This window comes from Bison bison, unplaced genomic scaffold (genome assembly GCF_000754665.1).
Source record: "Bison bison bison isolate TAMUID 2011002044 unplaced genomic scaffold, Bison_UMD1.0 scf7180017864364, whole genome shotgun sequence".
NCBI lineage: Eukaryota > Metazoa > Chordata > Mammalia > Artiodactyla > Bovidae > Bison > Bison bison.
Genome location: NW_011494936.1, coordinates 5,222,073 through 5,242,103, shown reverse-complemented (window position 1 = coordinate 5,242,103; position 20,031 = coordinate 5,222,073). Strand labels below are relative to the sequence as shown.

Sequence of the window (20,031 nt, the reverse complement as noted above, 5' to 3'; positions counted from 1 at the left end):
TTTTCAGGTTACAGGATATTTTTACATCTTGTATCCCATTTGGTCCTCCCAAGAACTAGGATATTCCATTTCACAGAATACAAAAACTAAGGCTCAGAATGGATAGATGACATCTCCAGGGTCACTCAGTAGCCCAGGCTTTGGGAAGCTGAGCCAGGTCTGGAGCTCAAGGCTCCTTTCTGCAGGTGTCATAATAACTTTTATAAGCCCCTAATGTTTGTTTCATCAAATTGATGATTTCGTGCAGTTATGTTAGAACTCCCACATCCTAGGAGTTATTCTAACTCTTACTTACATCCTAAATCACAATTTTAATTCACAGGCAACATCTCACTTGGAAATAATGAAGTTATTTGAATAGCTATGTTGAATTATTCTAATGTGATGATGATAATAATAGCCAGTATTAACTGAACACTTACTATCTGCCTAGGATATGGACAGCTTTACATGCATTGTGTTATGTAATTCTCCCAATGACCTTCCCTCATAGATGTTTCTCTTCTATCCATTTTACAAATGAGGAAACTGAGCTCTAGACAGGCTAAGTAACTTAATATCAAGATAATCTTGCAAGTAAGTGACAGAGCTCAGTTCATACCCAGCCACAGGGCCTGTGCTCTTATTCTAAACATGTATCCTTCATTCCAAAGAGTCACGCTTACATGTAAGTGTGCTCCTTGCATGTGTAATTACAAATAAAGAACAGACTACGTGTTCTGTGTCCTCTGAGCAGGGGTGGTGGTAGTGACTAAGGCAGGGTGGAAGAGGGCTTAGGAGCACACAGTTTGCATTCAGGCAGATCTGAACTTGATCCATGTCACCAGTTGGCTCACTTCCCTACACCTCTGTCCCTTTGTTCCTAAAATGGATAAATAAGACCTGCCTTTGAGGGATATTGTGAAATCACGGATGTAAAATGCTTAACACAGTTCCTGCGGCATGGTAAGAAGAATGAGAGCATTCTATTAATATTATTCCAAAATGTCCCATTAAAAGCTATAATCTTAACCATACTTTTCTAGCTTTTCAAGTATGGGGAAATTCCTTGGGATCTTGAATCCCATGCTATAAAATTAAAGATTCCTTTCAAAGGGTAATTTATAGACTTATGGCTCTGACTATCAAGAAAAGACTGCTGAGACACCATGCCCAATGTGTGTAAAATTAGTCTTGAAAGGCATGTTATTTCATGCATTTGAGTTCGTAGAGTTCAGATTTACCCTGCCTGGGTTCCCTCCTACTGTCGGCCTTTGTCAGAAAGAGTGAAATTGGCAACCAAGTATTAGACACAGAAAGACCATCTGAATAATCTGAAGGTTTGTTTTAGAAGAAGTGTTTTTTTGAGTCAGTCTTCCCAGTCATTATCACATTATCAACCTAGTTGGAAAGGAGGAGGACTCTATTTACCTAACTCCCCCAATTTGTGTCCTGTGCTGTGCTTAGAACCCTGTTCACATTTTCTCATTAATTCTCACTGCAGTAAGATGTAGGTCTGACGTCTGTATGTCCAGAAAAGGGAACCACAACTCATGGAGGGTGAGCCATGTGCCCAGGGACCCCCCAGTCACTTCATGCTGTGGCATGTGAGGCACAGGTCCAATGATATGTGAGTTTGGATTTCATGCTTTTAGCAACAGCAGCAGCTCTGGTTACTTGAAGCACGAAAGGAACTGATCAGTAGACAGGATATGTCACAGAATTCATGGACAAACCGAAGAACTGGCATGAGAAAAGATAGGGGCCAGGAAAAATTCTGGGACTCAAGGTAGCAAAATTAATGGACAGACTCATCAGGGACCCTTGTGTCACTACTCACAATCCAAAGTCTAGGGAAAGAGCATTTGAGGGTCCTGGCTTAGGTCACATGCTCATCCCTTGCGTGGAGGAGGGAGGACACTGATGGACAGCCTTCACGAGCCTCCCTTGAGGGAATGGCAGTACAGTTACCAGGAGACAGGCGAGTGGACCTAAGCAAGCCAAGATGGCCGACAGTCACTATACAGCGCTGCAGAATCCGTTAAAGAGTGCAGTCAACTACACCCTGGAAGTGTTGATACGTCTTACGGGGTATGGGCACTATGCAAGAGCTTTGGGTGCACCAGCGGCTAGGAGGGCTCCATTCTCCACAAGCTGAGGCTCTTCCATAGCTGCTTAATCAACAGCCACTCCCTGCAACAGAAGTAAAGGGTCAGTCGGCAGCTGAGTAATGTCCTTGCACACATCCTGGTTCATAGAACCAAAGTTACAGAGAGATGTTGGACAAACAGACTTGAGATTGTTTCTAAACTGGACTCGTGAACTGTGTCTCCTTCCCCAGTGACTGTTTCCTACAGCTTGAGTAGCACTAGACACGGAGCTATGGGGAGTCAGTAGATGCTTGTCGGTTTGTGGGAATTTAGTTCCTGTCTTACAGTGTTCTAGAAAGAAATTTGGAAGACTGGGATCTAGGATGCTTTCTGGCACCTCACTGTGTCCCAGTAAAGTGGGACCTCCAATTTATGGTAAAGTGGAGGTGGGCCTTATGATACTTCTCATCCCCACCCTGTGAAGCTAGATGAAAATAAAGCCATTATACACGTGAAAACACTTTGAAAAGTAAAGAACATAATGAAAATGATTGTATCACCTATTCCTAGTAAAAAACAGAGATGATTGTAATCCAAATCATCTAGTGCCATCTCTTGTACATGCTTGAATTCTGGAATGAGTTTTTAAGATCATCTCTTGATTGGTGGCTCAGATGATAAAGAATCTGCCTGCAATGCAGGAGACCCAGGTTCAATCCCTGGGGTGGGAAGATCCCCTGGAGAAGGGAATGGCAAGCCACTCGAGTATTCTAGCCTGGAGAATCCCATGGACAGTGGAGCCTGGTGGGCTACAATCCGTGCGGTCACAAAGAGTCGGACACGACTGAGCAAAGAACACTTTCACTTTCACTTTATGATTGAACTAAAGTTATGCTGTTTACCTAGTTGTCATGAAAAAAAATAAACTGATATCTGGTAACACTTGAGTCAGCAGAAGTTACTCCTCAATAAAACATATCTTTTGCCAAACGAGTTTCCCAAACTCTTAGTGTTATTGTTTTTTGTTTTTTAATTTTTTCATTATGGAAGCATCCTAACCACATATACCCTCCAAACCTAGAAAAGAGTCAAGTTAAATCACTCATACTTTGATTACCTTAACTGCTGTTTTGTTTTCTTTTGTATTCTTTTCCCAAGTTCGAAGCATCTTTTTAAAATGTAGTAATTATAGAGCTTCTGTATAGAGTAATTATGGGCTTCCCTGGTGGCTCAGATAGTAAAGAATCTGCCTGCAATGTGGGAGACCTCGGTTCGATCCCTGGGTTGGAAAGAGCCCCTGGAGGAGGGCATGACAACCTACTCTAGTATTCTTGCCTGGAGAATCCCATGGACAAAGGAGCCTGGTGGGCTACAGTCCATGGGGTTGCAAAGAGTCGGACATGACTGAGCAACTAAGAACACACACACAATTATAGAGCAGCAACAGTGTTCTTGCCTGGAGAATCCCAGGGACGGCGGAGCCTGGTGGGCTGCTGTCTATGGGGTCGCACAGAGTCGGACACGACTGAAGCGACCTAGCAGCAGCAGCAGCAGCAACAGTGGTATCATAGATTTTCATTGGTTTTTTAATAAGAAGTATTTTTTCATGTCTTTGCATCACCATCAATTTCAACAAACTAACCAGTAAGACATGTAGTAAAAGATAAGAAAATTCTCTAAAAGGAATGGTTCTGCTCCTTCACTGGGGTCTCACAGCTGACCAGAAAGGAAAGTAAGGACACTGGCTATTCATGGGTGCTGCCTGCTGTGTCCCTGGAAACCTACTCCACCAGCGCTTTCCCTGCCCCCTGTTTTGTTAAGAGTCACTCCTGACAAGGGAAGTGTAGCGAAAAGCTGCATTCATTTCTGTCTCCTCCTCTCAATCTTTAGACCCTGTTGCTTAAAATACCAGCAAGCCTCAGGGGAAGGTTTGCCCCAGACTGTCCCAGTTTTAGCCTGCAAACCCTGCATCCTGGGAAACTCCTCCATCCTGGGCAAACTAGGACAGCAGATCACCCACCAGGAAGAAGTGGGCGTGTGTGCACATCCTTCATCAGTGGCCAGCCCGCTGGGGCTTAAGCTTTGTCCTAGCACTTCTCTGACTCAGGATGTGGGTGGCCAACACGTGCCCTCTGACTTCAGGACCACCCACCCCTGTGCTATACCCACCTGGCTTCTCAGCTCACTGTCACCGGATCTGGGGATATCTCGCCCACTCACCCAGCCCTGGAGGCACCCAACTGGGATATTCCTGTGGGGGCTGAAGAGAGTAAATATGACATTTAGATTAAAATGGCAGCTCTGAAATTCTTATATTTAAGGCAGCCTTAAATGTCAGCTCTGAAATCACTTCGCTTGATCATTACTCGTCTGATTTCTTTTTGTTGTTGTTGTTATATTTGGCTTATGCGCCCTGTAGAAGTTAAAAATGTTTTCCTTGCTTTTTTGCAAAGGAAGAATTTCCATTTGCCCCGCAAAGTAGGCTTCTGCACATCACATGCACAAAATTATGCAGTCCGGCCCTTTACTGCCTTACTCTGGAGAGTTTGTACTCTTGTTTAAGATGAGTCTGGAGAAACAAGAGAAATGGCTCAGGGATGGGCTTTATTTCCATTCAGTTCAACAAATGTATACGTATCACTCTGTTTTTGCTGTAGCCTGTGGATTTTGCTATCATCCCTCAAAACTGAAGATTCAAATCTATTTCAGTAAATACCCTGATAAAGTAAGGTTGCAAGTGACACTCAGAAAGGTGCAGGCTTCACAGAGTGGTGACAAAGAGGAAAAATGGCTAGGTACATTTGTATGTGTGCCAATCAGCATCTTTTCATTGATTTCTAGCAGAAGAATTACTTTATAAAGATTGTATTCATTAATCAGCTATAATCAGCCCTTCCTAGAATGGTGAAGTATTTAAGCTTTGTTTGCTGGTACAGATCATGTGTAATTGTTTCCATATTGTTGGTAAGACAGCTGTAGGAGTTTTGCATGGGCCATAAGTACTCAAGGTCTTTGAGGCAATTTCTTTGTATAAACAATGCAAATTTTTATTGCTATAGTTGAATTTTTTAAAGAGGCTTTAAATCCATGAGGATTTTTTTTGAGGGGAGGGGTTCTTCATAGGAGAGTGGAGGTGGTGATGGTGACTGAGTAACATGAAAGCCCTGTGTTCTTATAGGGGAGGCCCAGGGCCCTTTCATCTCAGGCTGAATCCTGGCCCACTGCTGCTTGAGGATTTGGAGTGTGTAAAAGTCCTGGGCTTTCTAATTATGTGTAAGCCTTTTAAGACGCCTGTACCAGGAGAGCACAGATGGAAACATATGCAGTGTAACATTTTATATCCAATTTGAGGATTCGACCAGAGGTCTTCACTTGAGTTAAACCAGAGCTTCCACATAGATGAAAGGTGGCATGGAGTTGAAGACAATCTCTTTGTTGGTGGTGGAGTGACAATACCTCATGAGAATCAATGATTGCAAAAAAATAGCCTAAAAGGAATAGGAAACAAAAGGGGAAATTATTCACATCTCCACTGGTGAAATTAATCAACTCTGTTCCTTTTTTAAAAGTTTCATTCCATATTTGTATATAAATATATCAATCATATACATATATAATAATTGTGATATATGTTTGGCATTCAGCTTTCTTTTTTCATTTAACTTTTAAAATTATTTATGTATTTATTTTAGTATTTATTTTGCTGTGCTGGGTCTTTATTGCTGCTTGGGCTTTTCTCTAGTTGTAGAAAGTAGGGGCTATTTCTAGTTGCAGCGCTCAGATTTCTCTCTGTGATGGCTTCTCTTGTTTCGGAACAAGGGCTCTGGGGCCTGATAGCTTCCGTAGCTGTGGCGCATGGGCTCAGTAGTTGTGGCTCCTGGGCTCTAGAGCACAGGCTCAGTAGTTGTAGCCGATGGGCTCAGTTGCTCCACAGCATGCCGGATCTTCCTGGGTCAGGGATTGAACCCCTGTCTCCTGCACTGGCAGGTGGATTCTTTACCACTGAGCCACCAGGGAAGCCCAGCATTCAGATTTCATACTTAATATTATAAGTATTTTCCACACTGCTTCATGGTTTAGTCAGACAGTTGAAGTGGCTTTGCAATATCCCGTAGAATATCTGTACCATGGTTATTTAACTACTCACTAATATGGAACTTTTAGACTGTGTTCAAATTTGTCTTTAAAAATTCAATGAATATAGTTAATTTTTTTTATTTCTTTGGGTTTAGTTTCATAGAACTTATTCCACAAACCGGGATTAACTGGGACAAAGAGTCTCAACATTTTAAAGTCTTTGCATTAAATAGTGACCATTGCTTTGCTGAAGAGTAGTAGCTTCACAGCTTCAGCAGCACTGGGTATTATCTGAATTCTTGTTCAAGCAACTAAAACGTTGTTTGGGAAGAAAAGAGTTGCCTCAGAGTTTCTCCTACAGTACCCATCAACTTGGCTTAAAAATGTATTCTAGGCATTTTGAAGGACATTCCTCATTGTTGACAAATGGCTATCATGTTTAAGAATGGAGGCCTTTGGAAGGACATGGCAGACATTGCTGCCTCCAACAAATAAGAAACTTGAGGCACCTGTGTCTATCTGTCTGCCTCAGAAAATTATAGTTGCCACTGAAATGTAGGAGGGGAAAGTAATATGGATTAGCATCAGCTGATGGAATTCCCAGCTTGCCAGCTGCTGCAGGGCCTGAAAGTGAAGATAATGAAATGCAGGCTTCATGAAAGTCCTAGAAAATATGGTATTCCTTAGTTCCACTGGAATGTAACCACAGTCTTCTTCCTTCACATAGCCATAAGTAAAACCTATAGCGCCGGGTAATACAGCACAAATGCTTTTGCGTTTGTAGAGATATACATAGAGGTGTACATGAAGATTCCTATGAAGAATCAAACTTTTGGAAGAATGCAATGGTTGAGACAAGGTTGAGTTTATTTCAGGTTGTTGGTATTTGTAACCAACTGGAAAAAAATGATCCTACTGAGTTCCTGGGCTGGCCTCTCTGAGCTGACGTCTCTGGCCTCTCTAACATCAGAGAAGCTTACATCCCCTTTGTGTCTCATCCCCTCTCTCAGTACCTAGACACACAACTGGCTTCCCCTGCTGAATCCTACATTTGCCCATGGCTCAATTTTGTTTCAGGTTCTAATCTACAATGGCCAGCTGGACGTCATTGTGGCAGCTTCCCTAACAGAGCGCTCCTTGATGGCCATGGACTGGAAAGGATACCAGAAATACAAGAAGGCAGGAAAAAAAGTTTGGAAGATTCTTAAATCTGATCCTGAAGTGGCTGGTTATGTACGGCAAGTGGGTAATTTCTGTCAGGTATGAAAATGCTTCTGGGCATGCAGATTGTGGAAATGGGATGGTGGGATTGAAACTGAAGCCCGAGAGACTTCCCTGGTGATCCAGTGGTTAAGTACTCTATGCTTCCACTACAGGGGGCCAAGGTTTGATCCTTGTTTGAGGAACTAAGGTCCTACACACAGCTTGGCGTGGCCAAAAAAATCAAGCAATAAAACAGAGGGTATATACGAGAGGAATTAGACTTACAGGAAAAAAATAAAAGAAGAAGCTAAAGCCCGAAAACCCATTAAGGCATGGTCAACCTTAAGCAAAGACATACAACAGCCAAAATACATGTCCCTCCTTTCCACAGAGAAGGATGATCTCAGTTCATATTAACATACAAATATTCCACGTTAAGACAAAAGTTGACAGACACAAGTGTAGGTATTGTTTAAGAGATAAGGTGACAATGAAAAATACAAAATCTGTGTGCTTAGCCGCTCAGTCATGTCTGACTCTTTGCGACCCCATGGACTGTAGCCCCCCCAGTCTCCTTTATCATGGGGATTCTCCAGGCAAGAATACTGGAGTAGGTTGTCATGCCCTCCTCCAGGGGATCTTCCCAACCCAGGGATCGAACCCAGGTCTCCCACACTGCAAGAGGATTCTGGTGGGCTACAGTCCACTGGGTCACAAAGAGTTGGGCGCAACTGAGTAACTAACACACATACTTTCATAACTAGTTAACTCTAAAGTCAGATTCCAAAATATTGGACAAGTGGATGCTCTTCGGTTGCAGAAAATAATCTGGACTTAATTTTTCTTGTCTGTTTGTCCCTAAAAATTTTTAAGTTTTTTGAATTGAATTCAAAAACTTTTTAAAAAGAAAAAAGTAACAATTTCAACACCTGAAATTGCATTTTAACTGATGCCTTTGTACACAGGTAAAATTTTGTACATAATTTTATCAGTGAAATGTGAAATTGATTCTACTTTGGTACTTTAAAAAATCTTATTGAGTTTTAATATAGAAAAGTTAACAAGTCACAAAACAGGTAAATGAAATTTCACAGAGTGAACATACCCATGTGACAGTCAACTAGATAAAGAAATAAGATAGAACCAATGCCTGTTGCCCCACAGTCACTACCCGCTCCTCTCCAAGGTAACCACTGTCCTGACTTCTTATGGCCTAGATTATTTTTGCAAGTTTTTGAATCTTTATAAATGGATACATTCAGTTTGTACTCTTTCCTTTGTGGTATTTTTGCTCAGCTTTATGTTCATGCGATTTATTTATACTCTTTTTTATGGCAATTTGATCCTTTTTCCTGATATGCCTACAAGTTTGAATGTCAGACATTAAACAGGTCAAGTTATGGAGAGAGTTTGAGTTTTTGGCTGATAATATTTACCTCCAAAGAGATTTTGCTTTGCTTCTGTCAGGCAATTAGAATACAGGCAAGGACCTTTATTAAGTCTGGAATTGAGTGTATTTTTGGAGATGGCAATGGCAACCCACTCCAGTACTCTTGCCTGGAAAATCCCATAGATAGAGGAGCCTGGTAGGCTGCAGTCCATGGGGTCACTGGGAGTCAGACACGACGGAACGACTTCACTTTCACTTTTCACTTTCAGTGAGAAGGAGATGGCAACCCACTCCAGTGTTCTTGGAGAAGGAGGTGGCAACCCACTCCAGTGTTCTTGCCTGAAGAATCCCAGGGAAGGGGGAGCCTGTTGGGCTGCCGTCTTTGCGTTCGCACAGAGCCGGACATGACTGAAGCAACTTAGCAGCAGCAAAACTGTATTTTAGCTGGCCTATTTCCATGGCCCTAAATTGACATTTGTGGTATTAACCGGGGGCTCTACCCTTTGGCAGAGCACGAACACCAGTATTTGCTTCCCAAAGCTCCTTTCAAGTTTCCAGTCTTTTAACTACCACGTTATGCTTGGTCTTGTCACCTCTGGGCCCCTGAATCGACCATTGCTTTGATGCAGACAGGGTCAGAGAATGTCACACTCAGCTTGTTGCACACACACGCACAAAGAAACCTTTCCCTTAATCTCTGGAACCTGTCAGTGTGTTGTATCATATGGAAAGAAGGAATTAGGGCTACATATGGAAATAAGGTTGCTAATCATCTGACATAGAGATGGGGAGATCAGCCCAATGTAATCACAGAGATCCAGATAAGTGAATGAGGGAAGAGGTGAGTCAGAGTTTTGAAGGTGCTGCACTGCTGTATTTGAAAGAAGGACCATGAACTAAGGAATGCAGGCAGCCTCTGGAAAACTAGAAAACACAAAGAAACAGATTCTCCCCTAGAGTCTCCAGAAGCAAGGGAACCCTGGCAGCATCTTAGTTAGCTTGCAGCTATCTGCAAGCAGGGAAGAGAACCCTTACCAGAAACCCAATCAACTAGCACCTTAATCTTGGACTTCCCAGACACCAAAACTGTGAGAAATTTCTGTGGTTTAAGCAAATCTGTCTACAGTATTCTCATAGGATTATTGAGGGGACTTAATAAGCTAAGCAACTTAAAGCAGCCCCTGACTCAGGAAATTTTGCTAGTATTATTATTACTGTGTATCACTTATAAGGATGTATATAACAAAAGGGAAATCATAAATAGTAAAAATCAAGATCAGAGAAAATGTTTGATTTTTCCCTTAAAGGAAATCAACCCTTAGAGGAAAGTTGGGATATTACTATTCAGATTATTAAAGGCAAACACGCATGCCGAGTGGCCAGGGCACAATGCTGGGCATGTCTTTGCCCCCATCTGCTGCACTGCTTTATGATGAGAATCCCACCAGGCACACCCAGCATGTCCTCCACATCTTCTGATGGCTGCCTCAGCCACCTGTTATCTTATGTCCCCCAGACCAGTATTATGAATGCCTCCGGTGCCTGGCATCACACATGTGTCCTGCTCAGCACCGTGCATGGAATGCCCAGCTTGGGGGGTGAGACTGGGGCTGCAGGGCGGCGTGAGCCACAGAGGTGGGATGAGGGATGTCGACCTTCACTCAGAAACTTGTGGCAAATATCACACTGAGCCCGCCGACTCTGCTGGTGAATGCAAAACACATTGAGAGATGAAATGGCACTCCTCTGACTGCCGAAAACTGGGTAACAAAAGAAGCGAGGCCCACATATGTTTGTGATAGAAGTGTTTTGCCGCATGGCGAGGGAGCTGCATTTTATGTGGGTGATTTTACAACGTTGGCTGCGCTCCTCTCCCCTAATGCCTCCACGTAGGATTGGGGGTGGCTTGTGGAGGTGGGCGGGGAAGAAGGGTGGGAAAAAGCTCCGATGTTCACAAAGGCACTCTGTGGATTAGGGATACCGTTCAAATGTCAGGCGTCTGATAATGAAAAAAACGGCCGTCAGCCGTGGACTCGGCTTTTTAGCATTTGACACACAAAACAGAAGCATGTGTCTGTGTCTGCCAAGAGAGAAACCTCGCTCTCTGCCAAACTCCACAGCTCTTAATTTAAAAATTGAAACCAAAGTAGACTTGTCTCTGAATGGTTCCTTAAAATGTCCATTTAGAGGAACGACGGTTCTCCCAGGGGAGCAGCAAGGTGCTGAGATGAGGGAGCATTTCTCCATCAAGGGATGCCCAGGGACACCAGCCAGCTCCATCCACCCCTCAGAGATCAGATGAAGAATGAGTCTGCTGGTTGCCCTTTGCTGCTCTGGCTGCTTCTATCTGTACGTTCTAAGAATCAGACTCTCCCTTCTTATACCATCTGCGAAGTAACGGGCTTTTCTCAACCTGTTTGTTCATCTGTAAATTACAAGGTTTGAACCAAGTTATTTCTAAAGTGAAAGTTAGTCATTCAGTCGTGTGCAACTCCTTGCAACCCCATGGGCTGTAGCCCGCCAGGCTCCTCTGTCCAGGGGATTCTCCAGGCAAGAATACTGGAGCGGGTTTGCCATTTCCTTCTCCAGAGGATCTTCCCTCCCCAGGGATCAAACTTGGGTCTCTTGCATTACAGGCAGATTCTTCACCATCTGAGCCATAGGGAAGATATCTTTAAAGAAAGATCTGAAACAGATTTTTCTTTAATGTCCAGAGAGGCTCAGTTTGCAAGCATTATAGAATAGATAGTGGCCTTCGGTGAGAGAGAGAGAGAGAGAGAGAGAGAGAGAGAGAGAGAATGTGTGTGTGTGTGTGTGTGTGTGTGTGACTCAATAACATTACAGCGTAGATCAAAGGTGTAATCCTCTCTCTGCTTGGCTGGTGACAATCCATGTCCATCGCTGTCAAGACCACCCTGCTGCACCTTTTGGGGTCTTTCTCTGCCTTTCTCCAGATATCACAGCTGCTGTTCATGATCTGTTTTGATGTCATCACTGCTTTTGAAATGCAGGATGTTTTTGTTCTTACATCATTGAATCATCAACTCCATACATGCCAAGATGCCACATTTATAAAATTTTCATCAGAATAATAACACTGATGAATTCTTTAAAAACAGCTTTCTAGAAAAAACCTCATGAAGCTACATTTTCTGGGGAAGAAAAGCATTTTTTATATCTTTATTTCACTGAAAATATTTTTATGGAGAATAATTATTTTTCATGTAGAGATTAAAAGGAAGACATGAGTCACCAGTCAGTTTTCATTCTTGTGCAATCATAGTAAGCGTAGTTTCTTCTACCATGAATTTTGCATTATTTCCAACAAGTCTCTTTTTCCTGATTGCAACTTGAGATATCATAATTTTTGTTTTCATTATCAGTATCAGCTTAGGTTATTCAATAAATAATTTTCTCTATCCTGTAGGTAAAATTTTCCAGCTGGAGCAAATTTTAGATCTCATTTTCCAGGTGGAAAAACTAAAGCCTGGAGGTTAAATGACTGTCCCAAAGTCCCATACCCATTTCATGTCTGAAATTAGATTCGATTTCAGGTCCCCTGGCTTCCAGCTCAGTAGTTTTCTACTTCACAAGGGCACCCACCTCTGGAATGATGGATTGGCAGCAGTAAGCTAGTACACTTGAAACTGGAGTCTGCATACACATGTGCCATGATTAAAGCAGGCCTGAGAAAGAGTGTATTTTACTTCTAGTGTTAGTTCTTGAGTTACATACATGTGCCTTTCTATAGACAGAGTATCAGGGGTTTTTTAAAAAGGTAGGTGGTGCTTAGTAGGTGATGAGGCAAGGCTCATCCAGTGTTAGGAAGGGTTATAGATTTACCTGGGGAGTTCTCATGTTAGTAAAAGAATCGACGCTGAAATTGACTAAAATGAGCAGAGAAGAAGCATGGTGGGCAGAGACTCCGAATGGGAGCGTACAGAGCAGGACACAGGCAGAGCACACAGTCTGGTTTCTGTTTTGGTGCCCGGAGGGTGCAAGCTGGGAGAGAAACTGGAAAGGGACCATGGAGCCTCGATAGTGGGAAAAGGGGTGAGTGTTCCATTGTTTAGGCAGTAGGAGGGGTGGGAATTGAAGAATTTTTTTTCCAATTTTTTTTTTATTGGGATAAAATATACATTGAAAACTTGCCATCTTAACCATTTTTAAGTATACAGTTGAGTGGTATCAAGTGCATACATACGATTATGTACCATCCATCTCTACAGCTCTTTTCATCTTGTAAAGCTGAAACTCTGTAATTATCAACGCCAGCTCCCCATTCCCCCTTCCCCAACCCTTGGCAACCACCATTCTACCCCATCTCTATGAATTTGAGTGCTCTAAGTATCTCGTATAAGTGGAAGCATACAGTGTTTGTTGCCATGGAAGATAATTAAGCACATTTTCAAAGCTTTGGAAAGTTTAAATTGGCAGCAGTAGGATGAATTCAGGGCGGAAATAGGTCAGAGAAGAAGGAAAGTGAAGTGAAAATGAAAGTCCATGGAATTCTCCAGGCCAGAATACTGCAGTGGGTAGCCTTTCCCTTCTCCAGGGGATCTTTCCAACCCAGGGATCGAACCCAGGTCTTCTGCATTTCGGGCAGATTCTTTACCAGCTGAGCCACCAGGGAAGCCCCGGAAAATAGGAGTACCCCCAGGAAATAGAGAGTCATGTTAGTACCGGAAGAAGGTTCTTCATCTACTTCCTGGGATCACCTTCTTGGTGCTTGATCCTGAGGTCCCAAAATAGAGGAGATAAACTTTATAATGTCCAAGCTGTGAGGACCGATTCCTGTTTGAAAATTAGTGTTTACTGTGCAGTTAAATGAACTTGAAAGCTGAATACCCACAGGACTACCTGGCATGCTGGTGTCATCCTGGTGCCCTCCTCAGGCTCACAGCAAGCCCCCCAGTCTCCAAAAGCACAAACCCTGAGCCACGACTTATATTTTGACCTTGACTCATGTTTGGCCTTATGAAGTTCTTAGGCCTATGGTCTGCCACACTCTTCTCAGGGGTTTCTCCCTGAGTTTCCAAAAGGAGTAAGACTTTCCGCTAGGGGACAGGTACAGAGAAGCCAAAGGGGAGGAGCCCACCACCCTTGAAGCTTGACTGTTTTGGAGAGTCAAGATCGATGGGAGATGGTTTGGGGTAATGAGAGGAAGCGGACTGTGGAGTTAGACCAACCTGTGTGAATTTCAGTTTTGCCACTTACTAGGTGTGGTTGTTGGTTCATGGGGGTGTCAGGAAGGCCAAAAGAGACACCAAGGATGGCTACTGACCCTCCAGCGTTTGCAAGCCCTCAAGCCAGTGGTCTGCCACACACTTTCTTAGCCACAATTTTATAGAATATTTGTAGCTCCCCCATAAATTATGTGATTGCATTTACTAATTTATAAATAAAGAAACAGAAGTTTCACCTGAGAAACTTCCTTAAGATTTCAAGTAGCAGTAGTACCAGGGATTTAACAGTCCGCATCTTGCTCTTTCCTCTGCACCACCATGCTTAAATACCTGTGAAGGCTATGGAGCGGGAAGGATAGAATACTCCAGTTGCCCGCCAGACCTCAGCTACAAGTCTCGCCTCAGGGCATGTATGTGATGGTGGTGACAAATGTGGGTGGAGCGTTGGTGGGGGCCAGTGTATTTGGCAGCACATTCAGTCCGCACAGAAGAGGCTGTTTTCTAAAGGAAAGCAGAGTGCTTACAAGGAGGAGGAGGATGGGAAAAGCCTGGTGTGCAGACAGAAAGCAATAACAACCACAGCTTCTTCATTGTGCTAACATTAACTGTTTTGTTCCTTTGACTACATGCAACTGAAAAATGGAGAAAAGAATAACCATAGTCCTTTGAGTGGAAGGGAAGCTCAGGCTAGGATTTCAACATGTCCACGGATAATCCGCAGAGGGAATGATAGACAGTCCCTCTCTAGAGGGACTCTCTCAGGAGTGCCTCTCTTGACCTTCCTGCTAACAATTCATTTTTTCTTTAATTTAGAATTTTAAACAGCTTAGGGAGGATTAGAAACTATTTCTGAAGGAACCAACAGTTTCCAGAAAGGTCTTCAGCAAGTCCTTGGTTGCACTGACAACGATCAGAGTAAGCAAACAGCAATAAATGTCACTTTTGCATTCAACTAGTTGATAGGGGATGAGAAGTTAAAACAATATTTAATGGAGGAAAGTAACTGTTAAACAGATTTGAGACAATGATTACCAAATGCAGCTAATTCCAGGGAAAATGTTTTGGCTATGTTACAGAAATTGTTAAACAGAATCTTCATCTCTATCCCAGCTGTGTTGATTTCTACAAAAAGGGATGGCCTTATCCGTGGGTTCTTTGTCTCCATCTTCCAGACCTGGGGAAGGCTCTTCTGTCCATTTATGGGAATCAGACTGTGGGCAGACAATCAGAATATAGCAATCAAACCATCCCCTGCCCTCACTAATAAGACTTGCCATTATTAGAGAGTTTCATGGCAATTACAAGTTAGATTCTCCAGAAGCAGGTATTGGGGCAGACTTTAGGGTACGAGATGTTCATTAGGGATTAACACCTGAGAAAGGAAGGAGTAGGAAGCAGCATTGGCAGAGGAGGAAATCAAACTACGACGCGGGCCTGACAAACCTTGGCCAACCTGGGAGGAAGGTCCAAAGAGAGTAGTTTCCATCACAGTATCTTACATCAGACAAAAATGATCGGCCTTTATACGCCCCCCACCTCACTTAGTCACTAGATGTGGGATGCCCCAGGAAGGGCATCATTTTGGGAGAGGTTGTGCTGTGCAGCTGAGGCAGACCCTGAAGGAGCTGACAGCTGGAGGCTGTCTGCTGACTGGATTTCCCACAGCTGGACCACAAGTCCATCCTTGAAGGAGGATTTGATGATGCATCTCTCTGTCTGCCACAAAGACCACCCAAATGGTGCAGTTGCAAGCTCTCAGGATTTGCGGGGAAGCCTAGGTGGGGGTGGTAGACAGCAGTAGGAGCTGGTGGTTTGCCTGAGACCACATGGGGTATTAGTCTTCCTTTGTTTGCATAATATACACTTTCACTTAAGCTGTCATGTCATTATGTCTTCTCTCTTCATTAGAAAGATGAATTCAGTCTTGTTTTTCCATTTATATCAAGATTCCAAGATAGGAATAACAAATCTTTCAGGGGAAAAGAATTAAGAGTTGTTAGTAAATATTTCCCTCTTACAGTTATTTGATACAGAATAAGGAATCACTCCAAAACTTACTGGCTTAACCCAACAACAATGTATTATTTCTCACAATTATGTGGTGGAATGGGCTCAGCAAGGAGGTTTTTCTGATTGGGGTAGTTCACACCTGCAGCTGCATTCAGCTGACAGTTTGGCTAAAGCTGGAACATCCACGTGAGTCTCTTCTCCTGTAGCACTCTCTCCATATGAGAGAGCACTACATCTCCATCTCTCTAACCATACGGTGTCCTGGCCTAGACTTCACAGCATGGCGGCAGGTCTCCCAAATTGAGAAGCAAGAGATGCCCATCCTTTTAAGGCCAGGGCTCAAAAGTCTCAGACTGCTACTTCCAATGCATCATCTTGGTCAAAGTAAATCACAGAGCAAGGCAAGATTCCTCTTGCTAACAAGAGTGGCAAAGAACTTGGGATCATCCCTTTCCATTACATTTTCCTAATCCAATGTGTCTCAACCCTTGCAAATACAGACTCCCAAGGCCTGTTTCCAGATATTCTGACTTTATTGGTCTAGGGTTAAGACCTGAGCATCAATATTTAAGCTTCTTAGGGAATTTAATATGCATCTGGCTTGGGGACATAAACTGTATGTCTTTTGTTCCTTTATTGATACTGAAATGGCTTCCATCTATTTCACAGGAATCCTGTGTGGCTTATGTTTAGGTAAACTTCTGTTCTGATACCTAGAGGGTGCTCTAAATCCTGAGCTATTTTACTTACTGACCAGCCAACCAGAAACCTGAGAACATAGTTTTACTCTTAACAAACCAGCCATTGATCTGAAGCATCACATTTAGAAAAGTGTCCTCTAGTCAATGGTATTTACTGATGTGGCTCTGATTCTCTGAAATCCTCAGCCAAAACCTTAAACTAAATTGTAAACCTCAGTTCCTTGCCATGTATTGTAGGTTGACAAGTGGTCTTTGTTCTCTTAAAACACTGATAGACCATTGGTAATTTAGACTCATAGAAAAACTCTTTTATTTACTCAAACATTAGCTTCCTTTTCCCAGCAGCATTCTGTCCTATACCGAATGCAGTCCTCACGTGCGGTGTCTTCAGACAGTAGTGCGTTCTTATTACTTTCCAACAAGGATACAACTAGGTCTGGATGATGTTAAACATCATCCAGAGAGTTCTCAGCAAGGATGCACACCAGTCCCAGTTTGTTTCTGGATATTAATTATTGATCCAATAATATATTAGATAGATATGATTAGTTCTGTGCCAAAGCAAAAATAAAATTGCAATGATTTAGACTGAAGCCTTATCAGGAGTAAACTTAATGCTTCCTAGTTAGGTTATTTAATAGATTGTCAACTTGGGGTGAGGCTTTTTGTTAGGATTTAAGAGGTCAGTGAACTTATAAGGGGGAAAAATTGCATCTTTATTTTCACTAACCTCTAACTGGAACATCATTTCCTCCTATTATGAATTATGAAATTTAGCATTTCCTTCCATTATGAATGTAGGCAACAAACCACAGCAGTATTAGCAGTGCCTTTGACTTTGTCACCATAGAATGCAGAGATAGTTTCATATCAAATACAGATGCTGTTGCAAATAGCTAGAAACAATGCTTATGCCTAAAGTTATAGAAGATAGCTTCTATAAAAGTTATAGAAGTTATCAGACCCACAAGTTGCTCTTTTGTTATGTTTTCATATAGAAGGACATATGTTGATGTGTCACAAATTCATGTTTAACTGTTATTTTGTTTTTTAATATTTATTTGTATTAATTTTATTTATTTGGCTGCACTGGGTCTTAGCTGTGGCATGTGGGATCTAGTTCCCTGACCAGGGATCGAACCCAGAACTCCTGCACTGGGAGGGAGCACAGAGTTTTAACCACTGGAGCACCAGTGAAGTCCCATGTTTAACTGTTTTGATAATGTCAATCTATAATTTTAATTTGTAATCTATAATATGTATGTATCATAATATATATGTGAGTGAATCATGTATTTAAAACCATTGTTCTGAGAGGTATTTATAGATGACACTAAACAGCCTCAGGGGTCCATGGCACAAAAAAGACAAAGCACCTGTGCGTTAGACTATTTGATTGTTGGAAGTAATTCATAGACCCTTCCATGTACCCAAACATGGGCCATCTTCTCAAGCTGAGAAGTTATGAACTTGAATTTTATTTATTACCTTGATGATTCTCACTACTTCTACTATCACCATACTCAAGTGACCCTGAAGTATAGGGATTAAGAGAGTGGATACTGTGTTCAACCTGGATTAGCCCCTAGCTCCACCACTTACTAACTGTGTGACCTTGGGCAAATTTCTTAACCTCTCTAAGAAGTTCCTCATCATAATATTAATACCTAATTCTCTTGCAGAAGGATTCATTATTAGGATTAATTAATATAATGCTTATGTATTCCTTGATACTCTGGCACCTAGTAAGCATGCAATAAATATAATTTTATTGTCTTTATTGACCTCTCCTAACATGAATCTATTTTCACAGGACAAGAAGCTCCCCCAGCCCCATCTAATACAGTCCTTATGAGATACTATGTCTTAAAGGCTCAGATGATGAAATGGGGTATTATTCATTAGATAGACCTAGAAATATTTCCACTGTATCTAGTGTTTACTTTACTGTAACATGGAAACAGTCTTGATGAGAGATGGAAGAAGTGGAGGGGCCTGCACATTTGTTCATGGCAGTCTAACAACAGTATATGAAAGTTGCTAAATTGAGTGATGAGATGTTTCTAAAGCATTTGAGTCCCTTCTAGTTTAAAAGTGATCTGAAACATCCCTGTTGACAATAAATGAAGCATTCAGCCTATATTTTATTCTGCCCCCCCCCCCCTTATACTGAGCTTCTAACATACAGAAACAGGGAAGAAGGGGAATATAGGAGCTTAGATTTAGAGAATTAAAAATAATCTAGCAAAACACACAAAAAAATGTTTGGCAACTTCTTGCTCTTCTGCTCTCCAGCATGGAGATGTGGTTGTTTATTTTTTTCCTCTATTTATTATTTTTATTATTATTATTTATGCAGCAACTGGAGTCCAAAGGTTCCATTCTGGTACCAGTTTTGTCTTCTTGGAGCCACTTGCCAGCCGCTTCCCCACTTTTGCATTTGTTTCGTTCAATTGCTTCTCCATATTCTCCCCATTTACCGTGTTTAGACATATGGTCCATTTCGTTATCTCTGTGTTGGGCGGAAGGGAAAAGCACAACAGAGAACATGTTAAATTTCTTATAGATTCATTTTTTATGAGTTTGGCAGTATCAATAGGTGGGTTTTTTCTTCTCTTTTTTAATTAAAAGTTGAAGAATCACCAAAAATATATTATACTTGTATAAGATCAAACAAACAATGATAAATGACTACCCCTGTGCTTACAATCGTTTAGGAAATGTAGCATTACCAGCAGCCCACGCTCCCAATCCCATTTTCTTCCCTCACTGGCCCCGGAGGTAAACTACTGCCCTGGGTTTTGTTTCTACATCCTTTTTTAAAAATTTATAGTTTTACTACAGATAAACATCTCCATAAATAATATTTTACCTTTCATGTTTCAGTTCAGTTCAGTTGCTCAGTCTTGTCCAACCCTTTGCAACCCCATGAATCGTAGCACACCAGGCCTAACTGTCCATCACCAACTCCTGGCGTTTACCCAAACTCATGTGCATTGAGTCAGTGATGCCATCCAGCCATCTCATCCTCTGTCGTCCCCTTCTCCTCCTGCCCCCAATTCCTCCCAGTATCAGGGTCTTTTCCAATGAGGCAGCTCTTCACATGAGGTGGCCAAAGTATTGGAGTTTCTGCTTTAGCATCAGTCCTTCCAAAGAACACCCAGGACTGATCTCCTTTAGGATGGGCTGGTTGGATCTCCTTACAGTCCATGAGTCTTCTCCAGCATCACAGTTCAAAAGCATCAATTCTTCAGCACTCAGCTTTCTTCAGAGTCCAACTTTCACATCCATACATGACCAATGGAAAAACCATAGCCTTGACTAGACGGACCTTTGTTGGCAAAGTAATGTCCCTGCTTTTGAATATGCTGTCTAGGTTGGTCATAACTTTCCTT

At 42.2% G+C, this 20,031-nt stretch overlaps 1 protein-coding gene across 1 annotated transcript in view; it reads left to right on the top strand.

Moving 5' to 3' along the window:
* CPVL (carboxypeptidase, vitellogenic-like) overlaps positions 1 to 20,031 on the top strand; it is a 105,901-nt gene that overhangs the window by 74,528 nt on the left and 11,342 nt on the right. Inside the window, exon 11 of the mRNA XM_010855410.1 lies at positions 7,224 to 7,406. Within this exon, the coding sequence (XP_010853712.1) occupies positions 7,224 to 7,406 (183 nt within the window). The remainder of the gene's footprint in view (positions 1 to 7,223; positions 7,407 to 20,031) is intronic.